Source organism: Leucoraja erinacea, chromosome 36 (genome assembly GCF_028641065.1).
Source record: "Leucoraja erinacea ecotype New England chromosome 36, Leri_hhj_1, whole genome shotgun sequence".
In the NCBI taxonomy this organism is placed as follows: domain Eukaryota; kingdom Metazoa; phylum Chordata; class Chondrichthyes; order Rajiformes; family Rajidae; genus Leucoraja; species Leucoraja erinaceus.
In genome coordinates, this window is record NC_073412.1 from 12,724,982 (window position 1) to 12,752,602 (window position 27,621).

At 45.2% G+C, this 27,621-nt stretch overlaps 1 protein-coding gene across 1 annotated transcript in view; it reads right to left on the reverse strand.

The window, feature by feature from the left end:
• The window catches only part of rab8b (RAB8B, member RAS oncogene family), a 92,200-nt gene that overhangs the window by 29,970 nt on the left and 34,609 nt on the right, over positions 1-27,621 (reverse strand). The window contains exon 3 of the mRNA XM_055662803.1: positions 3,094-3,154. Coding sequence (XP_055518778.1) covers positions 3,094-3,154 — 61 coding nt within the window. The remainder of the gene's footprint in view (positions 1-3,093; positions 3,155-27,621) is intronic.

The window sequence follows — 27,621 nt, forward strand, 5'->3', positions numbered from 1 at the left end:
TTTCTAACTAGCTTAATTAATTAGTGTGCAACTTTTTACACTGTCGAGTTATGAATTGCTTATCAATGATGTTTTATCTAAATCTGTGCCAAATTTCAAGTAGATACCAACATTGGGTCAAATGTCCCTTTAAAAATCTAGATCCCCTTTGGCACCTCGGCCCATGGCATATACGCCGTGGCAATTTAAGTGCTCCTGTAAAACTTCATGTTATGAAAGTACGCTTCTCCACCACCTCTTCACATAGTGCATTGCAAATTTCAATCACTCTCTGGCTGAGAACGTATTTTTCCCCACTCAGATAACCGCTACACGTATTATCCGAAAGCTAAGATATACGCTCGATAACATCAATAGCTTCAATATTTCCTGCAACAAAATTTCGTTCAGGCCGCAAGGTCTGAATGACAATAAAGGCTACTTTGACTTGACTACTTTGACTTTGACTTTGTCTGTCCACAGGCGAGAAATACAGCACAAGCCACAGAGTAGTTAAAACGCTGTTCTTCAAAATGCTGCTCAGCACAAAGGCAAAACAACATTTTTCAAATTTATTTCAAATGCATTGAGGTTAACACAGTGATAGTATTCAAAGTTATTCATCATACGACTGTTCAATAAACTAGTGCGGCATATTAGCTGGAAACATCAACACGAGCTTCAAATTACCTAAAACAAATTAGGAGGTTGACAAAAATGCTGGAGAAACTCAGCGGATGAGACAGCATCCATGGAACGAAGGAATAGGTGACGTTTCGGGCCCGAAACGTCACCTATTCCTTCGCTCCATGAATGCTGCCTCATCCGCTGAGTTTCTCCAGCATTTTTGTCCACCTTCGATTATTCCAGCATCTGCAGTTCTTTCTTTAAAAAAAAATTAGCAATCTGGAAAGAAGTGGAAGCTCTTCTTCCGTCGCCTCCACCGCAAAGCGTTCTTCCATGGAAAGGAGTCCTCGCCCCCCATTGATGATCCCTTTTCCCGTCTCCAACGGACCCCCCCCCTCATGCCCATCTTCCAGCTTTAGACCTTTTTATTTTAAACTGCCGGAGGGACATCAACCGCCTCAACTTCTCCACTCCCGTCTCACTCTAACCTCTCCCCCCCTGAACGTACAGCCATCGACTCACTCCGCAACAACCCAGACTGGGTGATCAAACCCACCGACAAGGGAGGTGCCGTGGTAGTCTGGTGCGCTGATCTCTGCAAGGCTGAGGCCACGCGCCAACTCTCAGACACCTCCTCCTACTTATCCCTGGACCATGACCCCACTGACGAGCACCAAGCCACTATCTCTAGCACCATCACTGACTTCATTAAATCTGACCTCCCTGCACCCCCCAACCTCATCGTTCCCCAGTCCCGCACGGCCCGATTTTACCTTCTCCCCAAAATCCACAAACCTGACTGTCCCAGTAGACCCATTGTTTCTGCCTGTTCGTGCCCTAGTGAACTTATTTCCACATAACCCGACTCCATCCTACACCCCCTGGATAAATCCCTCCCTACCTATGTTCAAGAGACCTCAGACACTCTCCGTCGTCTCCAGGAATTCCATTTTCCAGGCCCCCATTCCCTCATCTTCACCATGGATGTCCAGTCACTCTACACCTCCATCCCCCACCAGGAGGGTCTCAAAGCCATCAGTTTCTTCCTCGACCGGAGAACCCACCAATCCCCGTCTACAGATACTCTCCTACGCCTAGCGGAGCTGGCCCTTACCATTAATAACTTTTCGTTTGACTTCTCCCATTTCCTCCAAATACAAGGTGTAGCTACGGGCACGTGCATGGGCCCTAGCTATGCCTGCCTCTTTGTAGGGTACGTCGAACAGTCCGTGTTCGAGACGTACCAGGATCCCATCCCCGACCTCTACCTCCGCTACACATCGACGACTGCATCTCACTGACTTCATCCATTTCACCACTAACTTCCATCTGGCACTCAAATACACCTGGACCATTTCTGACACTTTCCTACCATTTCTTGACCTCACTATCTCCATCGCAGGTGTTAGACTTCTGACCGACATCCACTATAAACCTACTGACTCCTGTGACTATCTGGACTACACTTCTTCCCACCCTGCTTCCTGTAAGGACTCCATCCCCTACTCCCAATTCCTCCGTCTACAACACACAATGAACACAATTTAACACAAACATCCATCACAATGAATCTCCAGGCCGTGATGGAAGGCAAAAAGTCTTATCGCTTCCTTGCTCGTTCTCCCACTGCGTCGAGGCGATCGAGGCTCTCGATGTTGAAGTCCCCGCCGGGCGATGGTAAATCCCGTGTCCGAATTTGAGCTCTGTGAACGGGTCGATTCAAACTCCGCAACTCGGAGTGGACGAAGCTGCCGCCGTGGGAGCTCCAGAAAATCGGTCATCAACCAGGGGACCGGCGAGCTCCCGATGTTACCGTCCACAGGGCCCGCGGCCGAAGCCCCGAAGTCGGGTCGCAGCCACAGTGCCACCACAGCCTCCGAAGTCAGCCAGCGGTGAGTCCACAGGCTCTGCCACCGGAGCCCCCAAGGTCGATTCCAGTTGGAGGCCGCCAGCTCCACGATATTAGGCCACAGCGCAGACGGAGACGGAGATACGACAAGGAAAAGGTCGACAGAGATGGGCTTTAGATCATTACTATGGATGCTGTCTGGAAAGAGTTTGGCCCTGTGACCACGTGTGCTTTCTCTGGTTGCACCGGTTTCCTTCTACACTCTAAAGATGTACAGGTTTGCAGGTTATTTGGCTTCTGAAAATAGTAAATTGTCCCTAGTGTGTAAGATACCGATAGTGTACGGGTTGATCGCTGGTGGGCACGGACTAGGTGTGCCGAAGGGGCTGTTTCCGTGCTGTCTCTCTAAACTAAACTAGTATAGTTAAAAACCTCATTGTGCTTACAATCACTCTGAACAATGAAAGATCATTAATTTGATTAATTAACTAATCATTAACTGTTTCTTCACTGACACTGTTAACTACTGAGTATTTGCAGTTTGGTATCAATTATCTAACCTACGCACAATATTAAATCTAAATAACTCCCACATCCCAGCAAACAACAATTATCGTCATTAAACTGCCACTACTTGCCATATCTGGAGCTTGATTTTCTTGCCATCGAGCTCTACCGTTCGTATTTTGAAATCAATTCCTGCAAAACAAAAGAACCATTGATGAGAAAGTGTAAAAATGGAAAATTTGTACATACGGTGGTCACCATAATGTTTGGGACAAAGAGCAATCATTTATTTATTTGCCTCCGTACTGCACAATTTGGGATTTGTAATTTTAAAAAAATCACATGTGGTTAAAGTGCACATTGTCAGTTTATAATAAAGGCCATTTATATACATTTTAGTTTCACCATGTAGAAATTACAGCAATGTTTATACATAGTCCCTCCATTTCAGGGCACCATAATGTTTGGGACACATGGCTTCACAGGCGTTTGTAATTGCTCAAGTGTGTTTAATTGCCTCCTTCATGCAGGTATATAGCCCTGTCCAACAGTACGAGTTCATTTCAAGAGCTTAAAAAAAAATCAAGCTCGGGGTAAGCACGGAGAATGTACGTAGCGGGTACGTCGGAGCTCGGGGACGTCCCTTAGCGGCTCATAACGCTAACGGCGAGTACTCGGGAAGACTCGCTAATGGCAGGTAAGCACGGGATGACACGTGATGAGTTTTCAACATGTTGAAAAATGTCCACGAGATCCCCGAGTACCGACGAGTGGCCATTACCGTAAATCTCCGAGTTTGAATCAGGGCAAACTCGGGAGAGCTCTTGGAATGAACTCGTACCGTAGGACAGGGCTTTTAAAGAGCTCTCAGCACCTAGTCTTTCCTCCAGTCTTTCCATCACCTTTGGAAAATTTTATTGCTGTTTATCAACATGAGGACCAAAGTTGTGCCAATGAAAGTCAAAGAAGCCATTACGAGACTGAGAAACAAGACTAAAACTGTTAGAGACATCAGCCAATCCTTAGGCTTACCAAAATCAACTGTTTGGAACATCATTAAGAAGAGAGTACTGGTGAGCTTACTAATTGCAAAGGGACTGGCAGGCCAAGGAAGACCACCCCAGCTGACGACAGAAGAATACTCTCGATAATAAAGAAAAATCCCCAAACAGATCAGAAACACTCTTTAGGAGTCAGGTGTGGATTTGTCAATGACCACTGTCCACAGTAGACTTCATGAACAGAAACACAGAGACTACACTGCAAGATGCAAACCACTGGTTAGCTGCAAAAATAGGATGACCAGGTTAGTTTGCCAAGAAGTACTTAAAAGAGCAACCACAGTTCTGAAAAAAAGGTCTTGTGGACAAATGAGACAAAGATTAACTTATATCAGAGTGATGGCAACAGCAAAGTATGGAGGAGAGAGGGAACTGCCCAAGATCCAAAGCAGACCACCTCATCTGTGAAACACAGTGGTGGGGATGTTATGGCCTGGGCATGTATGGCTGCTGAAGGTACTGGCTCACTGATCTTCATTGATGATACAACTGCTGATGGTAGTAGCATAATGAATTCTGAAGTGTATAGACACATCCTATCTGCTCAAGTTCAAACAAACAAATGCCTCAAAACTCATTGGCCAGCGGTTCATTCTACAGCAAGACAATGATCCCAAACATACTGTTAAAACAACAAAGGAGTTTTTCAAAGCTAAAAAATTGTAAATTCTTGAGTGGCCAAGTCAATCACCCGACCTGAACCCAATTGAGGATGCTTTTTATATGCTGAAGAGAAAACTGAAGGGGACTAGCCCCCAAAACAAGCAAAAGCTAAAGATGGCTGCAATACAGGCCTGGCAGAGCATCACCAGAGAAGACACCCAGCAACTGGTGATGTCCATGAATCTCAGACTTCATGCATTGCAAAGGATATGCAACAAAATACTAAACATGACTACTTTCATTTACATGACATTGCTGTGTCCCTAACATTATGGTGCCCTGAAATGGGGGAACTATGTATAAACACTGCTGTAATTTCTACATGGTGAAACCAAAATGTATAAAAATGGCCTTTATTAAAATCTGACAATGTGCACTTTAACCACACGTGATTTTTTTTCTATTACAAATCTCAAATTGTGGAGTACAGAGACAAATAAATAAATGATGGGTCTTTGTCCCAAACATTATGGAGGGCACTATATTTGCATGATGCACATTGATCCAACAGAATCTCTCCACGTTTTATTTTTGCACAATCGTGCAATCTCCCGGAGCCATTACACATTTCACTGAATCTCCGTGACAGCGAATTTCAGTGAATGAATCTAAGGTCGTCTTTTAATAACCGGTAGCTTCCCACCAACGTTAGGCTCACTGGACTTCAGATCCTTGTCTTGTTACTTAAATAAAGGCACACATTACCCCCATCCAGTTTAATTTAGATTAGTTTAGAGATACAGCGTGGAAACAGGCCCTTCAGCCCACTGACCAGCAATCCCCACACATTAACACTATCCTACACACACTCGGGACAACTTACATTTGTACCAAGCCAATTAACCTACAAACCTGAAGTTCTTTGGAGTGGGGGAGGAAACCGAAGATCCCGGAGAAAACCTACGCGGGTCACGGGAGAACATACAGACTCAGTATAGACAGCACCCGTAATCAGGATCGAACCCGGGTCTCCGGCGCTGTGAGGCAGCAATTCTACCAGTGCACCACCGGGCCGCACCAGTCTTCCGGTACTTGGCTGAAGATGATACAAGCATCTCTGCCAAAGCCCCTGCAATTTCTTCTCTAACGTCCCATAATGTCCTTGGGTAGACTTGGTTGGACCTCCAGGGATTTATGTGCTTTAAGATCTCCTCTTTAGTAATGTGCACATGCTTTAAGACATCACTATTCTTTGCCCCTGAATTCCCATGACCTTCTCCATGGTAAAGACAGATTAGAAATATTGATTTAAGACCTCACCCATCCTCTGTGGCTCCTCACACAGACAGATAAATTGATCCATTATGGGGGCCCTATTTTCTACATGTTTATACTTTTGTTAATTTACGTACAATCTCTTGGCATTCTCCTTTACCTTATCTATTAAAGCTATCCACCCCCCCCCCCCAAATCGTTTGTGTACACCTACGTCACTTATACAATTCAAAGGATTCATGATCCAACTGCTTAAACATTTGTGGCCTTTTTCCTGACTAGAGCATCAATATCCCTCAGCAGCCAGGGTTCCCTAATCTTGGCAGTAATTCATTATATTTCTAGCTGAACAAATGCGACCAGACCATCCAACAAGGCATGTTGCAGCCTTTTAGATTCAATATTATTTTCAACTATTTCATATAAACAGCACCTCTGCCAATATTATTTCGGGTCCCAGTATGCACAATAATAATATTAGGTGTCGGATGGACCGGCAGATGCTGGTTTATACCAAAGATAGTCAAAAAGCTGGAGTAACTCAGCGGGTCAGTAGAAAACCTCTTGTAAGCTGGAGACAAACCCGACAAACCTGAAGGTGAAAGCTACAGTAATGAAATGATGGAAAAAGTGCAAACAAAAGCTGTTCAAATTAGCAGCAGCATAAATTAGCAGCTTTGTAGGTTGAATGAGTTCAAATAATAAACTCAAAGGCTTGAATACATCACGGTACATTATTCAATTAAAGGGCTACTGCTAAAATTTGCTTTACACTGCAACATTTCAGTGAGGTCACCCACATTTTAAATTGCTTATTAAGTTTGTGCTATTATTGTTAATATAATTCAACAGCATGAATTTCTTCTGCTCTATGCATCTTCATTTTCAAATTTGCTGGCAAACCATTTCACAGCGAGCCCACATTGCTGACTACTTAAGCCAACGCAAGTCACCGAGGTCGAACACAATGATTTACAGAACTGACTGCCGCTATACAAGGGACAAGATGCAGAAAGCTATTCTCGTAACAAATGCTTACAGAGGCTGCTGGAACAAAGTCTCCAGTAAGCTTGTGAGTGTCAGCTGATCATGAATGAGAAGCAACTCTGTGCTCTCAAGTCTTTCACAACCCAAGATGATCAGCTGCAGCTTGTCACAGAGACTGCCCCATCATTTCCTCACAAAGATAGGTCACGGCCCAGGTTTACACTGCTTCAGTGACAAATTAATTCACCATCATACTTCTGCGTGCAAACTCAAATCATTTTTGCTCGACATCAGTGGACTGGAACATGTGCAAGACAACTCCGTCCAGCCTGAATGAGTATTCCTCAGGCACCAAATTGTGGACGCAGCCCAGACCGTCACACAAACCAACCTCCCTTCCACTGACTCTATTTATACCTCACGCTGCCTTGGCAAAGCCAGCAGCATAATCAAGGACGAGTTGCACCCTGGATACTCCTTCATCTCCCCTCTTCCATCAGGCAAAAGGTAAAGAAGTGTGAAAACGCACACCTCCAGATTCAGGGATAGTTTCTTCCCAGCTGTTACCAGGCAACTGAATCATCCCACCACAACCAGAGAGCAGTCAACTCCGATCGACTTCATTGGTGACCCTCGGACTATTCTTGGTCAGACTTTGCTGGCTTTACCTTGCACTAAATGTTATTCCCTTATCATGTATCTATTTATCTATACATACAAAACTAGAACTCTGATCTTGTGCTCTTCCAGTTTGTGGGTTTTTTCTATTTGTTTAAAAACGGTATGTGATAGCACTGTGATTTTTTTTGCCAGGTCACTCACCATTCTCCTGTGCTGCGAGTGCAACAAGTTTCGCTCCGATCGGTTGTATATTGTAAAAGTTATCGAGGTTTAAAAATCTTTAAAAACCTCGCGTGCGCAGATTCCTTCAGTCAGCGCCACGCAGATTGGTCTCTTCTCCTGTCAGTCAATCCGGCGGCTGGGCCCTTTCCTGCCCCACCGGCAGCTGCCTCACTCAAACTCCTCTCTCCCCTCCTCACAGTCACAGTCCTCTCTCCCTTCCTCACGGCCCTGCCCCACTGTACGAGTTTATTCAAGAGCTCTCCCGAGTTTAAAAAAAAATCAAACTCGGGGTAAGCACGGAGAATGAACGTAGCGGGTACATCGGAGCTCGGGGACGTCTCTTAGCACCTCGTAACGCTAACAGCAGGTGCTCGGTAAGACTCGCTAACGGCAGGTAAGCTCGGGAAGACACGAGAAGATTTTTCAACGAGAGCCACGAGTACCGACGAGCAAAATCTCCGAGTTCGAATCAGGGCAAACTCGTGAAAACTCTTTGAATGAACTTGTACAGTGGGACAGGGCTTTAACTTGTCTATCATCTCCCCCACCACACGCGGCCACAGGGGGGGGGTTCAGTGGAGGCCCTTGTCCCGTCTCTCTCTCCCTCATCACTCACCCCTCTCCCCCGCCCACTGTGGCAATGGCGGTCCCGTCTACCCTGGGCTGTCTCGTCCGCCGCAGTTACTCACCCTCACGGCCTTCTCGGAGATCTTCTCCACCAGCTCATCGAAACTTGTGGTGCCCACCGTGACAAACACAGGCTCCACCCCCCCCCCCCCCCCCCCCCCCCCCTCGCGGCAGCAGCGAGCAGGCAGGGACGGACCGAGCGGCAGGTCGGACAGGACACACGCATCAAGTCAACGGGATCTAAACCGCAGCTAACAATGAATGACCTGTGGAGGATGGAACTGCAGATGCTGCTTTTTAAGGATGGAGGGTGGGAGTGACTGTGGATAGGGGAAAGGAGAGGGAGGGAGAGGTGAGTGAGGGATTGGAGGGGGGAGGAGGAGAGGGGAAGAGAGGGGGGAAGAGGGGGGGAGGTGAGGAGAGTAGGGGAGGAGGGGAAATATAGTGAGAGGAGGAGGGAGGTAGGGAGTGGGGAATAGAGGGAGAGGAAGGCAGTGGGGGAGGTCAGGAGGGATAGTGGGGGTTTAGGGGAGGCGAGGAGTGGGGGGGATATAGGGATAGGAGGGGGGGTAGGGAGGGTAGAGGGAGGGAGGGAGTGACTGACGGTAGGGGAAAGGAGAGGGAGGGAGAGGTGAGTGAGGGATTGGGGGAGGGGAGGAGGAGAGGGGAAAGAGGGAGGGTGAAGAGGAGGGGGAAGGAGCACTGGGGGATGAGGGGAAATGAGCCGTGCCTGCACAGTTAGGGGCTATGCGTGAGTGGTGCAATGTAGCGATGGGGGGTGGGTTGTATTAGGGGAATGGGTGAGTGGTGGAACATTGCATTGGGGAACGGGTTGCGTTGCGGGACCAGGCCTCCAGTGTAACAGGAACCCAACGGGTCCCACTTAGTCTAGTACACTGTAAATGGCCCGATTGTAATCATGTATTGTCTTTCCAGTCACTAGTTAGCACGCAACAAAAGCTTTACCTCAGTACACGTGACAATAAACTAAACTGAAACTGAACTGAGCAATACATTGACCACTGTGAGCCGACCAGAACCATTAACCAGAAACCTTGGGTAAACAGGGAGATATGTTCTCTGTTAGTCTGATCAAAATCTTTCAAGGGCACCCTCCATACTGTACAAGGTCAAGTTTAATTTCTGCAACGCTATCAGGGCTGCCAAGAGAAAAGTTCAAAACAAGATAGAGGCTGAATTCAATCAGTTCAGTTTAGTTTAATGTCACGTGTACCGAGGTACAGTGAAAAGCTTTTTGTTGCGTGCTAACCAGTCAGCAGAGAGACAATACATGATTACAAGCAATCCAGTTACAGTGTATAGATACATGATAAGGGAATAACGTTGATTGCAAGACAAAGCCAGCAAGTCCGGTCAAGGATAGTCTGAGTGACACCAAGGAGGTAGATAGTAGTTCAGCACTGCTCTCTGGTTGTGGTAGGAAGACTCAGTTGCCTGATAACAGCTGGGAAGAAACTGTCCCTGAATCTGGTAGCATGCATTTTCACACCAATCAAGCAGATGGTAGGTGATAATGGCAAGCCCTGCAAAACATCACTGGCTACAAGAGGCAACTGTGGAGGCCTCAATTGGCCCGACTATGGGGGAACTGGGGTCGGGGACTGGACTTTGTGCCTTCCCTCATAATGGGAACCATTGTGGGGGGATGTTTTCATGTTAAAGTTCTTTAGTATTGTCATGTTTGTATTCTTTTTTTTTATGTGCTGCATTGGCATAACAAATTCCACCAGACTGGCTGTGTGGTCATTAAAATAATCAATCAATCAATCAAATTGTATGTGGGGGTGGGGGCGAAGGGGATCTAGCAATGGCACATTTCTACCCAAGGTAGTTGTGGCAGGGGCTTAATACTATCACAGGCTACAAGACAAAATGGGGTTGGAGTGGGGATCTTTAGTAAGTGGGCACATTTTTACTTGAGCCCAAGGACTTTTTGAACCATTTTAAAAGGCAAAAGGTATCACCAAGGTCTGCCCCCACCCCCCACCGGCTATGTCCCTTACACCTTTGTGGCAGAAGTCAAATGTGTTTTCACAGGGTAGCTCTACGAAAGGATGCGGGCGAATGTGCTCGATTAACTACAGAGCTCAGACGTTTTTCTTCAGAGATAAGAGAATGGGGAGATTTGGTACATTTTAAAATTATGAATGACTTTGCAAAACTAATGGAGAACGCACAGAGAAAAGTTGTTAATTAAAAAAAGGACATACGAGCGTAAAAAGAACAAGTTAAAATGATTCAAAAATGAACAACCCGAAAGGGTGCAGAAGCAATTTCAGCTTGTGTTGTTGTGCTGTAAGAAGGAACGGTGGCACAGCAGTAGAGTAGAAACATAGAAACATAGAAATTAGGTGCAGGAGTAGGCCATTTGGCCCTTCGAGCCTGCACTGCCATTCAATATGATCATGGCTGATCACCCAACTCAGTATCCCGTACCTGCCTTCTCTCCATACCCTCTGATCCCCTTAGCCACAAGGGCCACATCTAACTCCCTCTTAAACATAGCCAATGAAGTGGCCTCAACTACCCTCTGTGGCAGAGAGTTCCAGAGATTCACCACTCTCTGTGTGAAAAAAGTTTTTCTCATCTCGGTTTTAAAGGATTTCCCCCTTATCCTTAAGCTGTGACCCCTTGTCCTGGACTTCCCCAACATCGGGAACAATCTTCCTGCATTTAGCCTGTCCAACCCCTTAAGAATTTTGTAAGTTTCTATAAGATCCCCTCTCAATCTCCTAAATTCTAGAGAGTATAAACCAAGTCTATCCAGTCTTTCTTCATAAGACAGTCCTGACATCCCAGGAATCAGACTGGTGAACCTTCTCTGCACTCCCTCTATGGCAATAATGTCCTTCCTCAGATTTGGAGACCAAAACTGTACGCAATACTACAGGTGTGGTCTCAACAAGACCCTGTACAACTGCAGTAGAACCTCCCTGCTCCTATACTCAAATCCTTTTGCTATGAAAGCTAACATACCATTCGCTTTCTTCACTGCCTGCTGCACCTGCATGCCTACTTTCAATGACTGGTGTACCATGACACCCAGGTCTCGCTGCATCTCCCCTTTTCCTAATCGGCCACCATTTAGATAATAGTCTGTTTTCCTGTTTTTGCCACCAAAATGGATAACCTCACATTTATCCACATTATACTGCATCTGCCAAACATTTGCCCTCTCACCCAGCCTATCCAAGTCATCTTGCAGTCTCCTAGAATCCTCCTCACAGCTAACACTGCCCATAGACCCGGGTTCGATCCTGACCACTGGTGCTGTCTGCACAGAGTTTGAACGTTCTCCCTGGGACCGCATGGGTTTTCTCCGGGTGCCCTGGTTTCCTCACACTATCCAACAACGTACAGGTTTGTAGATTAATTTGCTTGGTATAATTGTAATCTGCCCCTAGCGTGTAGGATAGTGTTACTGTGCAGGGACTGTGGTCAGCACGGACTCGGTGGGCCGAAGGGCCAGATTTTGCGTTGTATCTTGAAGCTAAAATAAACTAAAATCAATACTAGAGATCCTACATATATAAATTACAGATCCCTCAAATAAGTAGGACATATGGATATGATTGTTAAAGTATATGGAATACATACTTTAATCGTATAAACCATTAAGATATATGGAATAAATTCCCTTAATGACCAAGGCAGAGAGTACAAGGATGATGAATGACACTCTGGCACTGCACAAAACATTGGGCTGAACATAAAAGATCTTGCATCAGAGATGACAATGACCAGGAAACGTATTTAAAAATGGTGATATCTCATCTCTCTTTTAATTCTTCTATTTCACCCATAGGATGGTAGGGAACTGGAACTCAGCCCTCAAGTGTAGTGGAACAAAAAGGGCCAGCACATTGAAGTATTAACAAGACAAATACTTGAACAAGAAAGAAGGCAGCCATCGATATTTCTAATCAACTAAACCACAGACCAAAGTTGAGAAATGGGTTTAGAATCTATTTAGGTCACTTTGGGCTCGGGGTGAACGACCTCTTTCTGCACTCTAGGATTTATGATGCTGCCTCAGATGGAATTTTCCATCACCTACATTCATTCTTTGCTGAGCAAAATAGAAAAAAAGTTCAGAAAAGTTGATCTATATAAATAAGTACTGGTCTGTGACCCTACCAACTATGAAGAGAGGCAATTACAGATTATTTTAAAAATCCTTAAATTCCTACAAATATAGGTACTCCCCAGATTACTAAGGCCTGACGAATGTCCAGCTCATGCATACAAACATGCATCTCGGTGGAATGGATTTGCTGGCTGCTTTGGGGCTGCAGGCATCTTCTGCTATGTGGGAACTTGGATATAATCAGTCATACAATATGGAAACAGGCCCTTCTGCCCAACTTGCCCACACCGACCAACATGTCCCATCCACACCAGTCCCACTTACCTGCATTTAGCCCATATCCCTCCAAACCTGTCCTATCAAAGTACCTGTCCAATTACTTCTCAAACATTGCGATAGTCCCTGCCTCAACTACTTCCTCCGACAGCTTGTTCCACACACCCACCACCCCTTACGTGAAAAGGTTACCCATCAGATTCCAATAAAATCTTTCCCCCTTCACTTTATGCCCTCTTCTTCTCATTTCCCCTACTCTGGGCCAGAGATTCTGTGCAAGAGACACGAGCTATTGCTCTCGTGATTTTGTACACTGTTGCGGGTCACGGCGGTATTTTGGATTATGAACTGTTCGTAGGAACAGAACCCGACTGTAACCTGGAGCGGTGATAAGTGATAGAAGCAGAATTAGGCCATTCGGCCCATGATCAAGTCTACTCCGCCATTCAATCATGGACCCGTGATGGATTTTCATATCACATGGACAAGTATTACAAGATATTTAATTGCACGGTTTAAGTAAAGTTGAAGGGAAGTATTGTGGAAGATAGCAAACAATCAAATGCTGACCATTCTTTGTTGTGGTCTATTCAAGGGTGAAGGCTAATTTTCATTTCTATCTACCACAGCGATATTTCTAATCAACTAAACCGGAAGGGCATTCAAATCTGAAGTAGATACCAACTGTATTTATTGTCTACATTATGAAGTCGATGACTAGAAAAAAAACATTCTTCTCCCTGCCTCTGGCATGTCTAAACTTCCACTTAGATAGAAACATAGAAAATAGGTGCGGGAGGAGGCCATTCGGCCCTTCGAACCAGCACCGCCATTCATTGTGATCATGGCTGATCGTCCCCTATCAATAACCCATGCCTGCCTTCTCCCCATATCCCTTGATTCCACCAGCCCCTAGAGCTCTATCTAGCTCTCTCTTCAATCCATCCAGTGACTTGGCCTCCACTGCCCTCTGTGGCAGGGAATTCCATAAATTCACAGCTCTCTGGGTGAAAAAGTTTTTTTCTCACCTCAGTCTTAAATGGCCTCCCCTTTATTCTAAGACTGTGGCCCCTGGTTCTGGACTCGTCCAAAATTGGGAACATTTTTCCTGCATCTAGCTTGTTCAGTCCTTTTATAATTTTATATGTTTGTATAAGATCACCCCCCCATCCTTCTAAACACCACTTTTATATGTGATAATTCCTGTGATAATTAAACAGATCAGGAATATTTTTTGGGAAGGAGACCAAACATTTTTTGCAAACCCCATCTGAAAATGGAAATAAAGACAGAAATAAAAGAATGCAAAGCATTTTGAAATCTTCAACTCTGGCACGAGACAATTATTTCACTATTTGTAGGACAATCTATTTTATATACCATTGTGAATGTATGCAAAAGCAGGAGGTGCAGTGAGCAGAATGTAAAAACAAGGGCACGAGAGTTAAAATGAAGGGTTTGCTTGGCTGCAAGACTATGTAGGCCACCAAGCAATTGATGATCATTAACAGACACTCAGTACGGTTCAGACACGCGCAGGGAGTTTTGGAAAACTAGTTTACAAATGAGATGGGTCAGGCAGAAGGGCAGGTGATATACTTGTGCCTTGGAGGCAATAACAGACCAATGAATCAAACGATGGTAGATAAAAGTGCTGGAGAAACTCAGCGGGTGCAGCAGCATTTATGGAGCAAAGGAAACAGGCAACGTTTCGGCACGTTTCCTTCGCTCCATAGATGCTGCTGCACCCGCTGAGTTTCTCCAGCACTTTTGTCTACCTTCGATTTTCCAGCATCTGCAGTTCCTTCTTAAACAATGAATCAAACATGGCAACGTTTCGGCACGTTTCCTTCGCTCCATAGATGCTGCTGCACCCGCTGAGTTTCTCCAGCACTTTTGTCATTACCTTCGATTTTCCAGCATCTGCAGTTCCTTCTTAAACAATGAATCAAACGATGTTTCGGGAGAATGTACAAACTCCATACAGACAGCACCCCTAGTCAGAATCGAACCCGGGTCTCCGGCGTTGCATTCGCTGTAAGACAGCAACTCTACCGCTGCGCCACCGTGGCGCCCTAGATGCTAGATTTGTACGGAGGATATCCTCAAGGCAGCATTTATGGGCCAAAGTTCACCTCAAATTTAAATATAACACCTATATTGCTAACACTGTGTAGGAAGGAACTGCAGTTGCTGGTTTACACGGAAGGTAGATACAAAATGCTGGAGTAATTCAGTGGGTCAGGGGAGAGGAAAACTAGACATATGAAAAGGTACATTCATTTGTTCCTTGCACCTTTTCATACCTATAGTTTCCCTCTTGCCGACTCCCAGTCAGAAGGAAGCTCTCAACACAAAACGTTGCCTGCCTGTTCCTTTTCTCCAGAGATGTTGCCTGACCCGCTGAGTCACTCTAACATTTTATGTCCATCTTTGTTGCTAACACTTTGGTTCACTTTCAGAAGGATGAGAGGGAATCTCATTGAAACATATAAGATTGTTAAGGGTTTGGACACGCTAGAGGCAGGAAACATGTTCCCGATGTTGGGAGAGTCCAGAACCAGGGGCCACAGTTTAAGAATGAGGAGTAAGCCATTTAGAACGGAGATGAGGAAACACTTTTTTCACAGAGAGTGTTGAGTCTGTGGAATTCTCTGCCTCAGAGGGCAGTGGAGGCGGGTTCTCTGGATGCTTTCAAGAGAGAGCTAGATAGGGCTCATAAAGATAGCGGAGTCAGGGGATATGGGGAGACGGTATGAATGGGGGGTACACAAAAAAGCTGGAGAAACTCAGCGGGTGCAGCAGCATCTATGGAGCGAAAGAAATAGGCAACGTTTCGGGCCGAAACCCAAGGTATGAATGGGGTACTGATTGAGGATGACCATTCGAAGGGCCGAATGGCCTACTCCTGCACCTATTGTCTAGTGTCTATTGTCTGTGATGCCAGAGATAAGGATGGAGCCAATGACTTGGGAACAGAGTTTGTGATGTATTCAATAATTAGTTAACGGAAGATTTTACTCATTCAGTGTCAAACCAACAGGCTGACATTTTTGCAGAGATCAGGAAAAGATGTGTCAGTGCAGATGAAAACCATGCCAAGAATCTGGAGGAGGAATTAGATTTAAAGTGTTTCTCTGTTCCAAACAGAACCTAGCTATGAATGTCCTTTAGCTATGCTTAATTCGTTTTTCATGTGCAAACATTCCTTTCAATTTGATGTAGTATTTAATTTCAAACTAAATATATTTGGTGATTTTCATGATATTTGAAAACTAGTCCAGTGTATTACCATGCAATTTAAAGCTGGTAGGAAGCGACATTTTAGAGTAACAGAGAGAAAATGCTGAAGTAACTCAGCGGGGAGACAACATCTCTGGATGGAATGAATTCTCTGCCTCAGAGGCGTGGAGGCGAGTTCTCTGGATGCTTTCAAGAGAGAGCTAGATAGGGCTCTTAAAAATAGCGGAGTCAGGGGATATGGGGAGAAGGCAGGAACGGGGTATTGATTGGGGATGATCAGCCATGATCACATTGAATGGCGGTGCTGGCTCGAAGGGCCGAATGGCGTACTCCTGCACCTATTGTCTATTGAATGGGTAATGTTTCGGGTCGAGACCCTTCTTCAGACAGCCAGGGTAGAGGAAAACTAGAGATATGGAAGGGCAAGATGTGAAAATGGGGACATGTAGGAGGAACATGTAGAATAGATCATTGTTAGCTAGGGGAACGTGACAAAGCGCATAAAGATACAATTTTAATCAGGACAGTCAAGATTGGTCGGAGAACTAGAATGGGGGACAGATGGAAAGAGAGGGAAAACGAGTTAGGAAGGTCAATATTTTGTCAAAATGAAGCAACATTTTGTTCCCTCAAAACTCTGTCCTTAACAGGAATTACAACAGCATTTCTCATTCTCAGATTTAACTGCGATTTTAACTTGCTACAGACAGCGGCAACTGTCATTACTGAAGCTTAATGACAATGCTGTTTGCATAAAGTTTTAATTTACAATCAGCAGAGAGATAAATAAGATGACAGGATGCAGGGATACAGGAAGTGGTGAACTTTGACAATTAGCTCAGGACATCAGCACAACTCACCACTTCCTGTAGATACAAACGATGGCATTTTCAGTTTCAACATCCCTAAAACTAGCAAGGCACACCTTGTACCACTGCAATAAACACATAAGTTGTGTTGTTTGATTATAAACTAAGAATAATGTGTTGCAATTAAATAGTAAGGAAAACATTCATCAAGTGATCTTTTATTTGTGCAGTCGAGATGAAACCAAAAACTGACCCTTAAGTTAATACTGTTGATGCTTTGCTTTTGTGCTTGCAATTGTTCCTTCCAATCGGCCAAAGTCAGCTCCTCTCCACTACATTTATTTCCTTTCAATGGTATCCACTCTTTCCCCAACCCTTCCTCTCTCCCTGCGACCCCGCCTCAGGAGAGTTGAAGTGCAACATTGTTTTGCATGAAACGTAATCGGAAGGAACTCAGATGCTGGTTTACACCGAAGATAGACACAAAATGCTGGAGTACCCCAGAGGGATAGAGAGAGCATCTCTGGAATGGGTGATGTTTCGTGTCGAGACCTGTTCCTAGTTCTCCAACCATTCTGACTGTCCCCCTGAGTAAATTTTATCTCTGTATGCTTCGTTGTCATCTTCTCCTAGCTGACAATGATCTATTCTGTATTTTCATCTCCTTTGATGTTTCATTTTCACACCTTGCGCTTCCTTATCTCTGTGTCCCTCTCCCGACTTTCAGTCCGAAGGGTCTCAACTCGAAACGTCATCCATTCCTCTCCAGTGATGCTGTCTGTCCTGTTGAGTGACTCCAGCATTTTGTGTCCATCTTTGATATAAAAAGTGGAACAGAAAGACTAAGGGAGAAGTAAAAATAACCAGAAATTGATGCAAAACCAATCAGCTTCTCCACTCTTTAGTATCAATTTCATTCAGTGAAGCAGCACAAGAGACTTCTGATGAGACCCAGTCAACAAGTCTAAACACATTGTGGCTTCCCTCCTGTGGAGATCTCATTTACCAGCACTGGCTTATGGCCTGAAGGGCCTCTATTATATGCTCTCAATCCCAATCTCCTCTGAAAAGATACAATTATTGCCCAGGGAATTAAACCATTGAATGTGCTCTGTGTCAACTCTTATTTTTGTAAGGAGACTTAAACAGCACACAATATTTCAAATCCAATTCAAGCCATTCCTTCGCTCCAGAGATGTTACCTGTTCTCCAGCATTTTGCGTCTACCTTTGATTTAAACCAGCATCTGCAATTCTTTCCTTCTCAAAACCGTAACCATTCTTTTCCCACAGATGCTGTCCAGCTGACTGAATGTTACAAGCATGCGGCTTGATCAACAACTTTGTGCTCTTTACATTTGCTACTGTCCAATCCATTGGGACTAATCCTGAAACTTCAAATATCGAAAGGGTTATTTTTTGAAAATGATAGAAAATGGCTCTTTCTGATTTACGAAGAAATCCGCTTGTGTACAGTTCCCAGGAATGTCTAATTTAGAGATACAGCACGGAAACAGGCCCTTCGGCCCACCGAGTCCGCACCGACCAGCGACCCCCACACATTAACACTACCCTACACATACTGGGGCCAATTTTACATATACACCAAGCCAATTAACCTCCAAACGTGTACGTCTTTGGAGTGGAAGCCCTGCGAAACCTGGGGACTGTTTCGATGCACGATAAACTTCTGTGGTGTGGAGTATGAAGCACAGTGAAGGTGCAGGCGTAACTGACCTTCTCTGCACCCCTCCACATTATATCCAGGACCACATCATCACATCGAGCAAATGGAACAGCAAAATTTTCATCAACACCTTTAGTTTCACTAGTCTTGGGTACCATGTCCAATGCAGCCCAATTCATTTGAACAAATTTACTATTCTTTATAATAACTGAGGTCTTTCGGGGGAAGAAAAAAAACCTAATGAGTGTTTAGAGAAACAGGCCCTTTGGTCTACCGAATCTATGCCAACCATATAGTAGGTATATGGTTCAACAATATATTAGGTAGATCACCCACATACTAGTTCTATGTTAATCTACTTTCACATCCTTGGGGTCATTTACAGAAGCCAATTAACTTACAAACCTGCATATCTTTGGAATGTGGGGGGAAACTGGAGCACCCGGAGAAAACCAAGAGGGTCACAGAGAGAACGTACAAACATTCTGCTTCCGTTCTCTGCGGAAACAGGCCTTTTGGCTGACCGAGTCCGCACCAACCAGCGATCCCCGCACACTAACACTGCCCCACACACACCAAGGACAATATCCATTTACACCAATTAACCTAAAAACCTGTATGTCTTTTGGTGGAAACCTAAGATCTCGGAGATAACCCACACAGGTACAAACTCCGTACAGACAGCACCTGTGGTCAGGATCAATCCCGGGTCTCTGGCACGGTAAGACACCAACTCTACCGCTGCGCCATCTAGAGAAAAGGGAGAACGTACATGCTCCACACAAATAGCACCCGAGGTTGGAATTGAACCTGGTGTGAAAAAATATAAAATTAGATAGAAATTGTGGACGTAAAAAGTTTTGTCAACTGTTGATTCCCACAAGAGATTCTTCCTGTAAAAATCTTGAGTGCAGCATGCAATAAACAAACACTGTCTGACTATTCTTATTCTTAGCTCATGCCAGTAGTTTTGATGCTGTAATTCAAAATCTGATTCCGTTATATTAAACTGCCAGGTACTAACTCTAACCCAGAAACAGGCCGTGATTTAATGCAAGCAAGTATCAAAGAATCAGAATTAAAGGACGTTCCTTTAGGAAGGAGATGGAGGAATTTCTTTAATCAGAGGGTGGTGGATCTGTGGAATTCATCGCCACAGAAGGAGACAAAGTCAATGGATATTTTTAAGGCAGAGATTATATTCTTGATTAATACTGGTCAGGGTTGTGGGGAAAAGGCAGGAGAATGGAGTTAGGAAGGAAAGATAGATCAGCCATGATTGAATGGCAGAGTACACTTGATGGGTCGAATGGCCTAATTCTGCTCCTATCACTTATGAAATGACATCATATAAAGTATTGTTTTGAGAATTGTGATACACACATCTCAATAACAACAGTACAACAGAAAATATACTGGAGGAATTCAGTGGGCCAGACAGTATCAATGAAATAGATGGGTTTATCTTTGCAATTAGGATCTAAAAAGCTGGAATAACTCAGCGGGTCAAGCAGCATCACTGGGGGAAAGGAATAGGAGACGCTTCAGGTCGAGACCCTTCTTCAGACTGTATCCAAGTCTCAAGGTCCCAACTCCAGTAGAGACCATTCATTCGGTCCAGATGAAGGCTCTCGACTCAAAACATTGTTTGTTCATTTCACTCCTCAGATTTCGCCTGGCCTGCTGAGTTGCTGCAGCAGTTTGTTTCCAGATTCCAGAGTCTGCTGCTTTGTGTTAGCTGTAGGCGGCACAGCAGTGCAGCTGCTGCTTTACAGCGCTAAAGACCCGGGTTTGATCCTGACTACGGGTGCTTGGCTGTACGGAGTTTGTACATTCTCCACGTGACCACGTGGGTTTTCTCCAAGATCTTGGGTTTCCTCCCACACTCCAAAGACGTACAGGTTTGTGGGTTAAATGGCTTGGTATAAATGCCAATTGTCCCTAGTGTGTGTGGGATAGTGTTAAGTGTCTGGGGATCGCGGACTCGGTGGGCATAAGGTTCCGCACTATATCACTAAACTAAACAATGTTCTGTCGTTGCATGGGGTGCGATAGTTATAAGGAAGTGAATATGGAAGTTGTCAAGTTCCAGCAAGTGTGTTGAAATCTCTCATTCACTAAACAGCCTTGCAACCATCTACGAGATACATGTCAATACATCTCATCAGTTAAATAAAATGATGAATATTTCTCATCCACCATTTACCACTCCAGATGCCGCAGCAGGACCTGTAATATCGTGAAAGACATTACACATCCTTGTCACCACCTTTTCACACTGCTGCCCTCAGGAAAAAGGTACAGGTCGCTAAAGGCACGCACTGCCAGACTCAAGAACAGCTTTTACCCATCAGCAATCTTGGAACTGAACTCTGTCTCGGGAGCGGGTTATGGGGAAAGAGGGGGGGTGGGAGGCAGTGTTAATTTATGTAAATGTGAATCCATGGGTGGGTTTGGGGAGGGAGGGAGTGTAAAAAGTATGAGTATGTGAATGTTTGAAGTTCTTTTAAATGGAGAGACACAGTAATCTCGTTGTATGTGACACATGCAATGACAATAAAGCATTCTGATCTGATCGACTCATGCTGATCCCCATTGCCACCCAGGCACCCACATATAACCTGCTCTTTTTCACATGCCCTAGAATTCTCCTCCGATTCTCCTATCAATCAGCCACAAGAGATTGCATCAGTCGATTAACTGCCAACTCACCCCTATCGGAAATGAAGACATTGCTTCAAAGGGCTTCCTTTATCACAAAAACTATCAATTTTCTGCTGTTTATGATCTTCATTCATGGACCCACGATGGATTCGAGGACCAGAGGACATAGGTTTAAGGTGAAGGGGAAAAGATTTAATGGGAATCTGAGGGGTAACTTTTTCACACAAAGGGTGGTGGGTGTATCGACACGTATCCATGTACAAAATCACGTAACCCCGTGCACACTCGAGTCTCCCCGCGCACTCGCGTCTCCCCGCGCACACTCGCGTCTCCCCGAGCACACTCGCGTCTCCCCGAGCACACTCGCGTCTCCCCGCGCACACTCGCGTCTCCCCGCGCACACTCGCGTCTCCCCGCGCACACCCGCGTCTCCCCGCGCACACCCGCGTCTCCCCGCGCACACTCGCGTCTCCCCGCGCACACTCGCGTCTCCCGCGTACACACTGGCAAACATATCAGAGCACGCCGTAGGGTGTTCCGTTCTCGATCACCTGGCACCATTGGCGACACGGTCCAAGGCTGGGGGTCTCTCATCTGACAGGGCGCCCAACACCATCCTTTATAGCATTCCATATTAGAGCAGACCTGGCCACTGCCCCCTCCCCGAGCCAATCTTAAGCCCCCTTGTTTGCAACGTTTCTGCACTACTTGCGGCAGGAGGTGGTCTACCTAACTATTATCATTGTGTTTTGCTCACCAACACTACGCAGGCAGTTAGAACAAATGTAGCTGGGGCATGTTGGCCGGTGTGGGCAAGTTGGGCCGAAGTGCTTGCTTCCATACGGTATCACTCAATGACTCTATACAAAATTATATTTTACTAGTCTAAGTGGGACCCGTTGGGTCCCATGTTTACACGGGAGGGCTGGTCCCCCGACGCAATATTCCACCTCTCCACCAATTCCAATATTGGTGGCCAGTGGGGGGGCTTTCTGGAGTGCTGGTATTGGTTCTTGGGGTGGCAGCTCAGTCCCTCAAGCCTGATCTGCTCACTCACGGCTGGTGGGCTGGCAGTTGACTCATGACTATTCCTTGAAATTCCATTTCAAGCAGGGTGCAAGTCCACCAAATTCAAATCCATGTTCCTACCATTTCAAGCAGGGTTCAAGGACACCGAATTCAAGTGCAGTTTCCAACCACTTCAAGCAGGGTGCAAGGCCACCGAATTCAAGTGCAGTTTCATACCACTTCAAGCTGGATCCAAGGCCACCAAATACAAGTGCAGTTTCATACCACTTTCAGCAGGGTGCAAGGACACCAAATTCGGTGCAGTTTTATTCCACTTCAAGCAGGGTCCAAGGCCACCAAATTCAAATGCAGCTTCATACCATTTCATGCAGGGTGAAACCACCATAAAACCACACAAAACACCAAACTCACAGTTCAGTAGACATTCAGTGTGTTCAGTTGATTCACAGCTCAGACAGTCATGACCTCTCCCTCCCCCATCATGCAGAGACTGAGCCACACCCACACTTCTGGGTTTTATAACCCCTCCCCCTCCCACCGGAAAAGGTGTGGCTTTCAGGCCGTGATTGACAGGAGAGAGATTCTCAACATTTTTTAAACACTAATAACACTTTTATTTTTCATTGATGGGAAGAATTCTCTGCACCTGCTCAGCGGAGGGGGGACTGAGTAAGATGGCCAAAAATCACAGCCGTAAGTGTAGCGTTTTATCTAAAATCAATATACAGTGCAAACAGGAAGTAAGTGCATTTGCAGTAGTGCCTTTTAACTTCAAGCCAAAGCACCCAAGCCGCCATTTGCAGTAAGTAGTGCCTTTCAACCTCAAGCCAAAGCACCCAAGCCACCATTTGCAGTAAGTAATGCCTTTCAACTTCAAGCCAAAGCACCCAAACAACCATTTGCAGGCAGTGCCTTTTTACTTCAAACAAACCATATTTTCATTTTCAAACCACATTAAGGGTACTCACAGTTGTGTAGACATTTGTTCAGTGTTATTCAGAGCTCAGAGAGACGTGACCCTTGGCTTCATTCATCTTGCAGAGAGCGAGTGAGGCACACCACTTCCTGGTTTTATAGTCCCTCCCCCTCCCTCCAGCAGGGGCAGCAGAGAGAATGGTGATTTTTTTAAACTTCAAGCCAAAGCTCCCAAGGCACCATTTGCAGTAAGTAGCGCCTTTCAACTTCAAGCCAAAACACCCAAGCCACTATTTGCAGTAAGTAGTGCCTTTCAACTTCAAGCCAAAGCACCCAATCCACCATTTGCAGTAAGTAGTGCCTTTCAACTTCAAGCCAAAGCACCCCAGCCACCGTTTGCAGTAGGTAATGCCTTTCAACTTCAAGCCAAAGCACCCAAAACAACCATGTGCAGTAAGTAGTGCCTTTTTACGTTAAAAAACCCCCATATTTTCATTTTCAAACCACATTAAGGGTACTCACAGTTGTGTAGACATTTGTTCAGTGTCATTCAGAGCTCAGGGAGACGTGACCCTTGGCTTCATCCATCTTGCAGAGAATGAGTGAGGCACACCACTTCCTGGTTTTATAGTCCCTCCCCCTCCCTCCAGCAGGGGCAGCAGAGAGAATGGTGATTTTTTTTAACTTCAAGCCAAAGCTCCCAAGGCACCATTTGCAGTAAGTAGCGCCTTTCAACTTAAAGCCAAAACACCCAAGCCACTATTTGCAGTAAGTAGTGCCTTTCAACTTCAAGCCAAAGCACCCAATCCACCATTTGCAGTAAGTAGTGCCTTTCAACTTCAAGCCAAAGCACCCCAGCCACCGTTTGCAGTAAGTAGTGCCTTTCAACTTCAAGCCAAAGCACCCAAAACAACCATGTGCAGTAAGTAGTGCCTTTTTACGTTAAAGAAAACCCATATTTTCATTTTCAAACCACATTAAGGGTACTCACAGTTGTGTAGACATTTGTTCAGTGTCATTCAGAGCTCAGAGAGACGTGACCCTTGGCTTCATCCATCTTGCAGAGAATGAGTGAGGCACACCACTTCCTGGTTTTATAGTCCCTCCCCCTCCCTCCAGCAGGGGCAGCAGAGTGAATGGTGATTTTTTTAAAGCTTTAAACCAAAGCTCCCAAGCCACCATTTGTTGTAAATAGTGCATTTCAACTTCAAGCCAAAGCACCCAAGCCACCATTTGCAGTAAGTATTGCCTTTCAACTTCATTGCCACCATTTGTAGTCCCTCCCCCTCCCTCCAGCAGGGGCAGCAGAGAGAATGGTGATTTTTAAAAAAACATTAATATCTCTCTGATTTGTCATCGATGGGAAAAATCCTCCGCACCCGTAAGGCGGAGGGGGGCTCTGGGCGAGGTGGCAAAAAATGATGGCCGTAGGTGGCGGTGTTCTGTCGGAAATCACAGCACAGTAGGCCAAAAGCGGTCAAGATCAGAGATTTAGTAATATAGATAGAATTATGCTGGTAGACTTGCCAAGACTCGATGAGCCTATATAATTGAAACATTGCTTTTACTTCTGAAAAATGGTCAATTGGACCATTCTACACTTATAGCAAAGAGATCTGTGGGGTTTGTATATCTGTACCTGCACGAGCAGCAGGTACGAGACAACGAAGGTAAGCACTTTTACTTTGGCTGTTAGAAGGTGAAACACAGTCGAACTCGTGGAATGCCCTGGTTGTAATTTTATGAAGTGATTGGCAGCATGAGAAGCAGCATTCAGGTTTTTTAATTCCATGCAACGAGGATACAGCGAGGTTACCGCGCTCCTCATCTCCGAGCCAAGAATGTTGTATTAAATCAGGAGTTAAACTGAATGTGTATGCCACGCGACAGCCAACATCCACATACAGCATGATTTACACCACTTATTTAACAAGACTTTGACAATTTAAATCACAGCTAAATCGTACTATGAGTATCAATCAACCTGGCACATTTCCAAAATTCTGACAATTTACTACTGGGAATGCTAGCTTCTGAAACAACCTGATATTGAAAGTTATGTTTGGATAATAAGCAGATTTTTTTAAAGTACACGTTTACAGCTGAAACCCAGACTCATAACTTAATTAGTGATAGGAGTAGAATTAGGCCATTCGGCCCATCAAGTCCACTCCGCCATTTAATCATGACTGAGCAATCTCTCCCTCCTAATCCCATTCCCCTGCCTTCTTCCCATAACCCCTGACACCCGTACTAATCAAGAATCAATCTCTGCCTTAAAAATATCCATTCACTTGGCTTCCAAAGCCTTTTGTGGCAACAAATTCCACAGATTCACCACCTACTGACAAAAGGAATTCCTCCTCATCTACTTCCTAAAGGAACGCCTTTCAATTCTGAGGCTGTGACCTCTAGTCCGAGACTCTCACATTGGTGGAAACATCCCACTATATCCAGGCCTTTCACAATTCGATAAGTTTCAATGAGATTCCTCTTATTGAAAATGAAAAAAGATAGCTAACCAAATTGGCACAATAGTTTAGTTTATCGTCACATGTACCAGGGTACAGGCGAAAGCTTTTTGTTGCATGCTATAGAAACATAGAAAATAGGTCCAGGAGTAGGCCATTCAGCCCTTCGAGCCAGCGTCACCATTTAATATGATCATGGTTGATCATCCAAAATCAGTACCCCGTTCCGGCTTTTTCCCAGTATCCCTTGATTCCGTTAGCCCTAAGAGCTAAATCTAACTCTCTCTTGAAAACATCCAGTGAATTGGCCTCCACTGCCTTCGGTGGCAGAGAATTCCACAGATTCACAACTGGGTGAAAAGGTTTTTCCTCATCTCAGTCCTAAACGGCCTACCCCTTATTCTTAAACTGTGACCCCTGGTTCTGGACTCTCCCAACATCAGGAAGATTTTTCCTGCATCTAGCCTGTCAAATCCTCTAACAATGTTATATGTTTCTATAAGATGCCCTCTCATCCTTCTAAATTCCAGCAAATACAAGCCCAGTCGATCCATTCTTTCATCATATGTCAGTTACGGAGGTTGGCTTGTGTGATGGTCTGGGCTGCATCCATATATCTCCGCAATTTCTTGTGGTCTTGGATGGAGCTGTTCCAAAATCATACTTGCCAACACTAAATTTAACAATTTGACAAAGCTCATGTCAAAATGGGACCAAAATCAAATCTTCTCAAAAACCCTGTTTTTTTTTTTTGCAGAAGCTATAGCAGTATTTACTGACACGGTTTCAGCTTTATAAACAACCAATTAAGTGCGTAAATAAGTAAAATGTCAAATGTAAAAAGGATCGCCACGATTAAGAAAAGGATTAATCTGACAGGGCGGAATAAAATGCAAAAGAGTTTACAAGTGTTCAGTGTTTTTGAAGGCCCTGTATTTAGTCAGTCATACAGCGTAGAAGCAGGCTATTTGGCCCATCTTGTCCATGCCAACCAAGATGCCCCATCTACACTATAAAGCTATTTATCTGAAAACCACCTGCCCGCATTTGCCACATATCGTTCCAAACCTTTCCTACCCATGTACCCAGCCAAACGTCTTTTAAATGTTGTGATAGTAACAACTCTGGCCACTTGTTCCGCAGACCCAATACCCTGAGTGCAAAAGTTGCCCCCTCAGGTTCCTGCTAAATCTTCCTCCTCACATCTTAAACCTATGTCTTCTAGTTCTTGATTCCCCCAACTCTGGGTAAAAGACTGTGCATCTACCTTATATTAACTTATACTCTTGTATGCCTCTATAAGATCACCGCTCATCCTCCTGCGCTCCAAGGAATAAAGTCCTAGCCTGCCCAACTTCTCCATATAACTCAGGCCCTCGAGTCCTGGCAACATGCTCGTAAATCTCTGCATGCTGTCTAGCTTAACGACATCTTTCCTATAGCAGGGTGACCAAAACTGAATGTTACTCTAAATATGGCCGCACCAACGTCTTGTACAACTACTTAGTACCCTGACTGATGAAGGCCAATGTGCCAAAAGCTTTCTTGACCACCCTATCTACCTATAATGCCACTTTCAAGCCACCTCCACCAGGATCCCACTACTGGCCAGTACTTCCCATCTCCACCCTTTCTGCTTTCTGCAGAGACCGTTCTCTCTGAAATTCCCCGGTCAACTTGTCCCTTCCCACCCAAACCACCCCCTCCCCAGGTACTTTTCCCTGCAACCGCAGGAGATGCAACACCTGTCCCTTTACCTCCCCCCTCAACTCCATTCAAGGACCCAAACAGTCTTTCCAGGTGAGGCAGAGGTTCACTTGCACCTCCTCCAACCTCATCTACTATATCCGCTGTTCCAGGTGTCAACTTCTCTACATCGGCGAGACCAAGCGGAGGCTCGGCGATCGTTTCGCTGAACACCTCCGCTCAGTCCATCTTAACCTACCTGATCTCCCGGTGGCTCAGCACTCCAACCCCTCCTATTCCCAATCTGACCTTTCTGTCCTGGACCTCCTCCATTGTCAGAGTGAGGCCCAGCGCCAATTGGAGGAACAGCACCTCA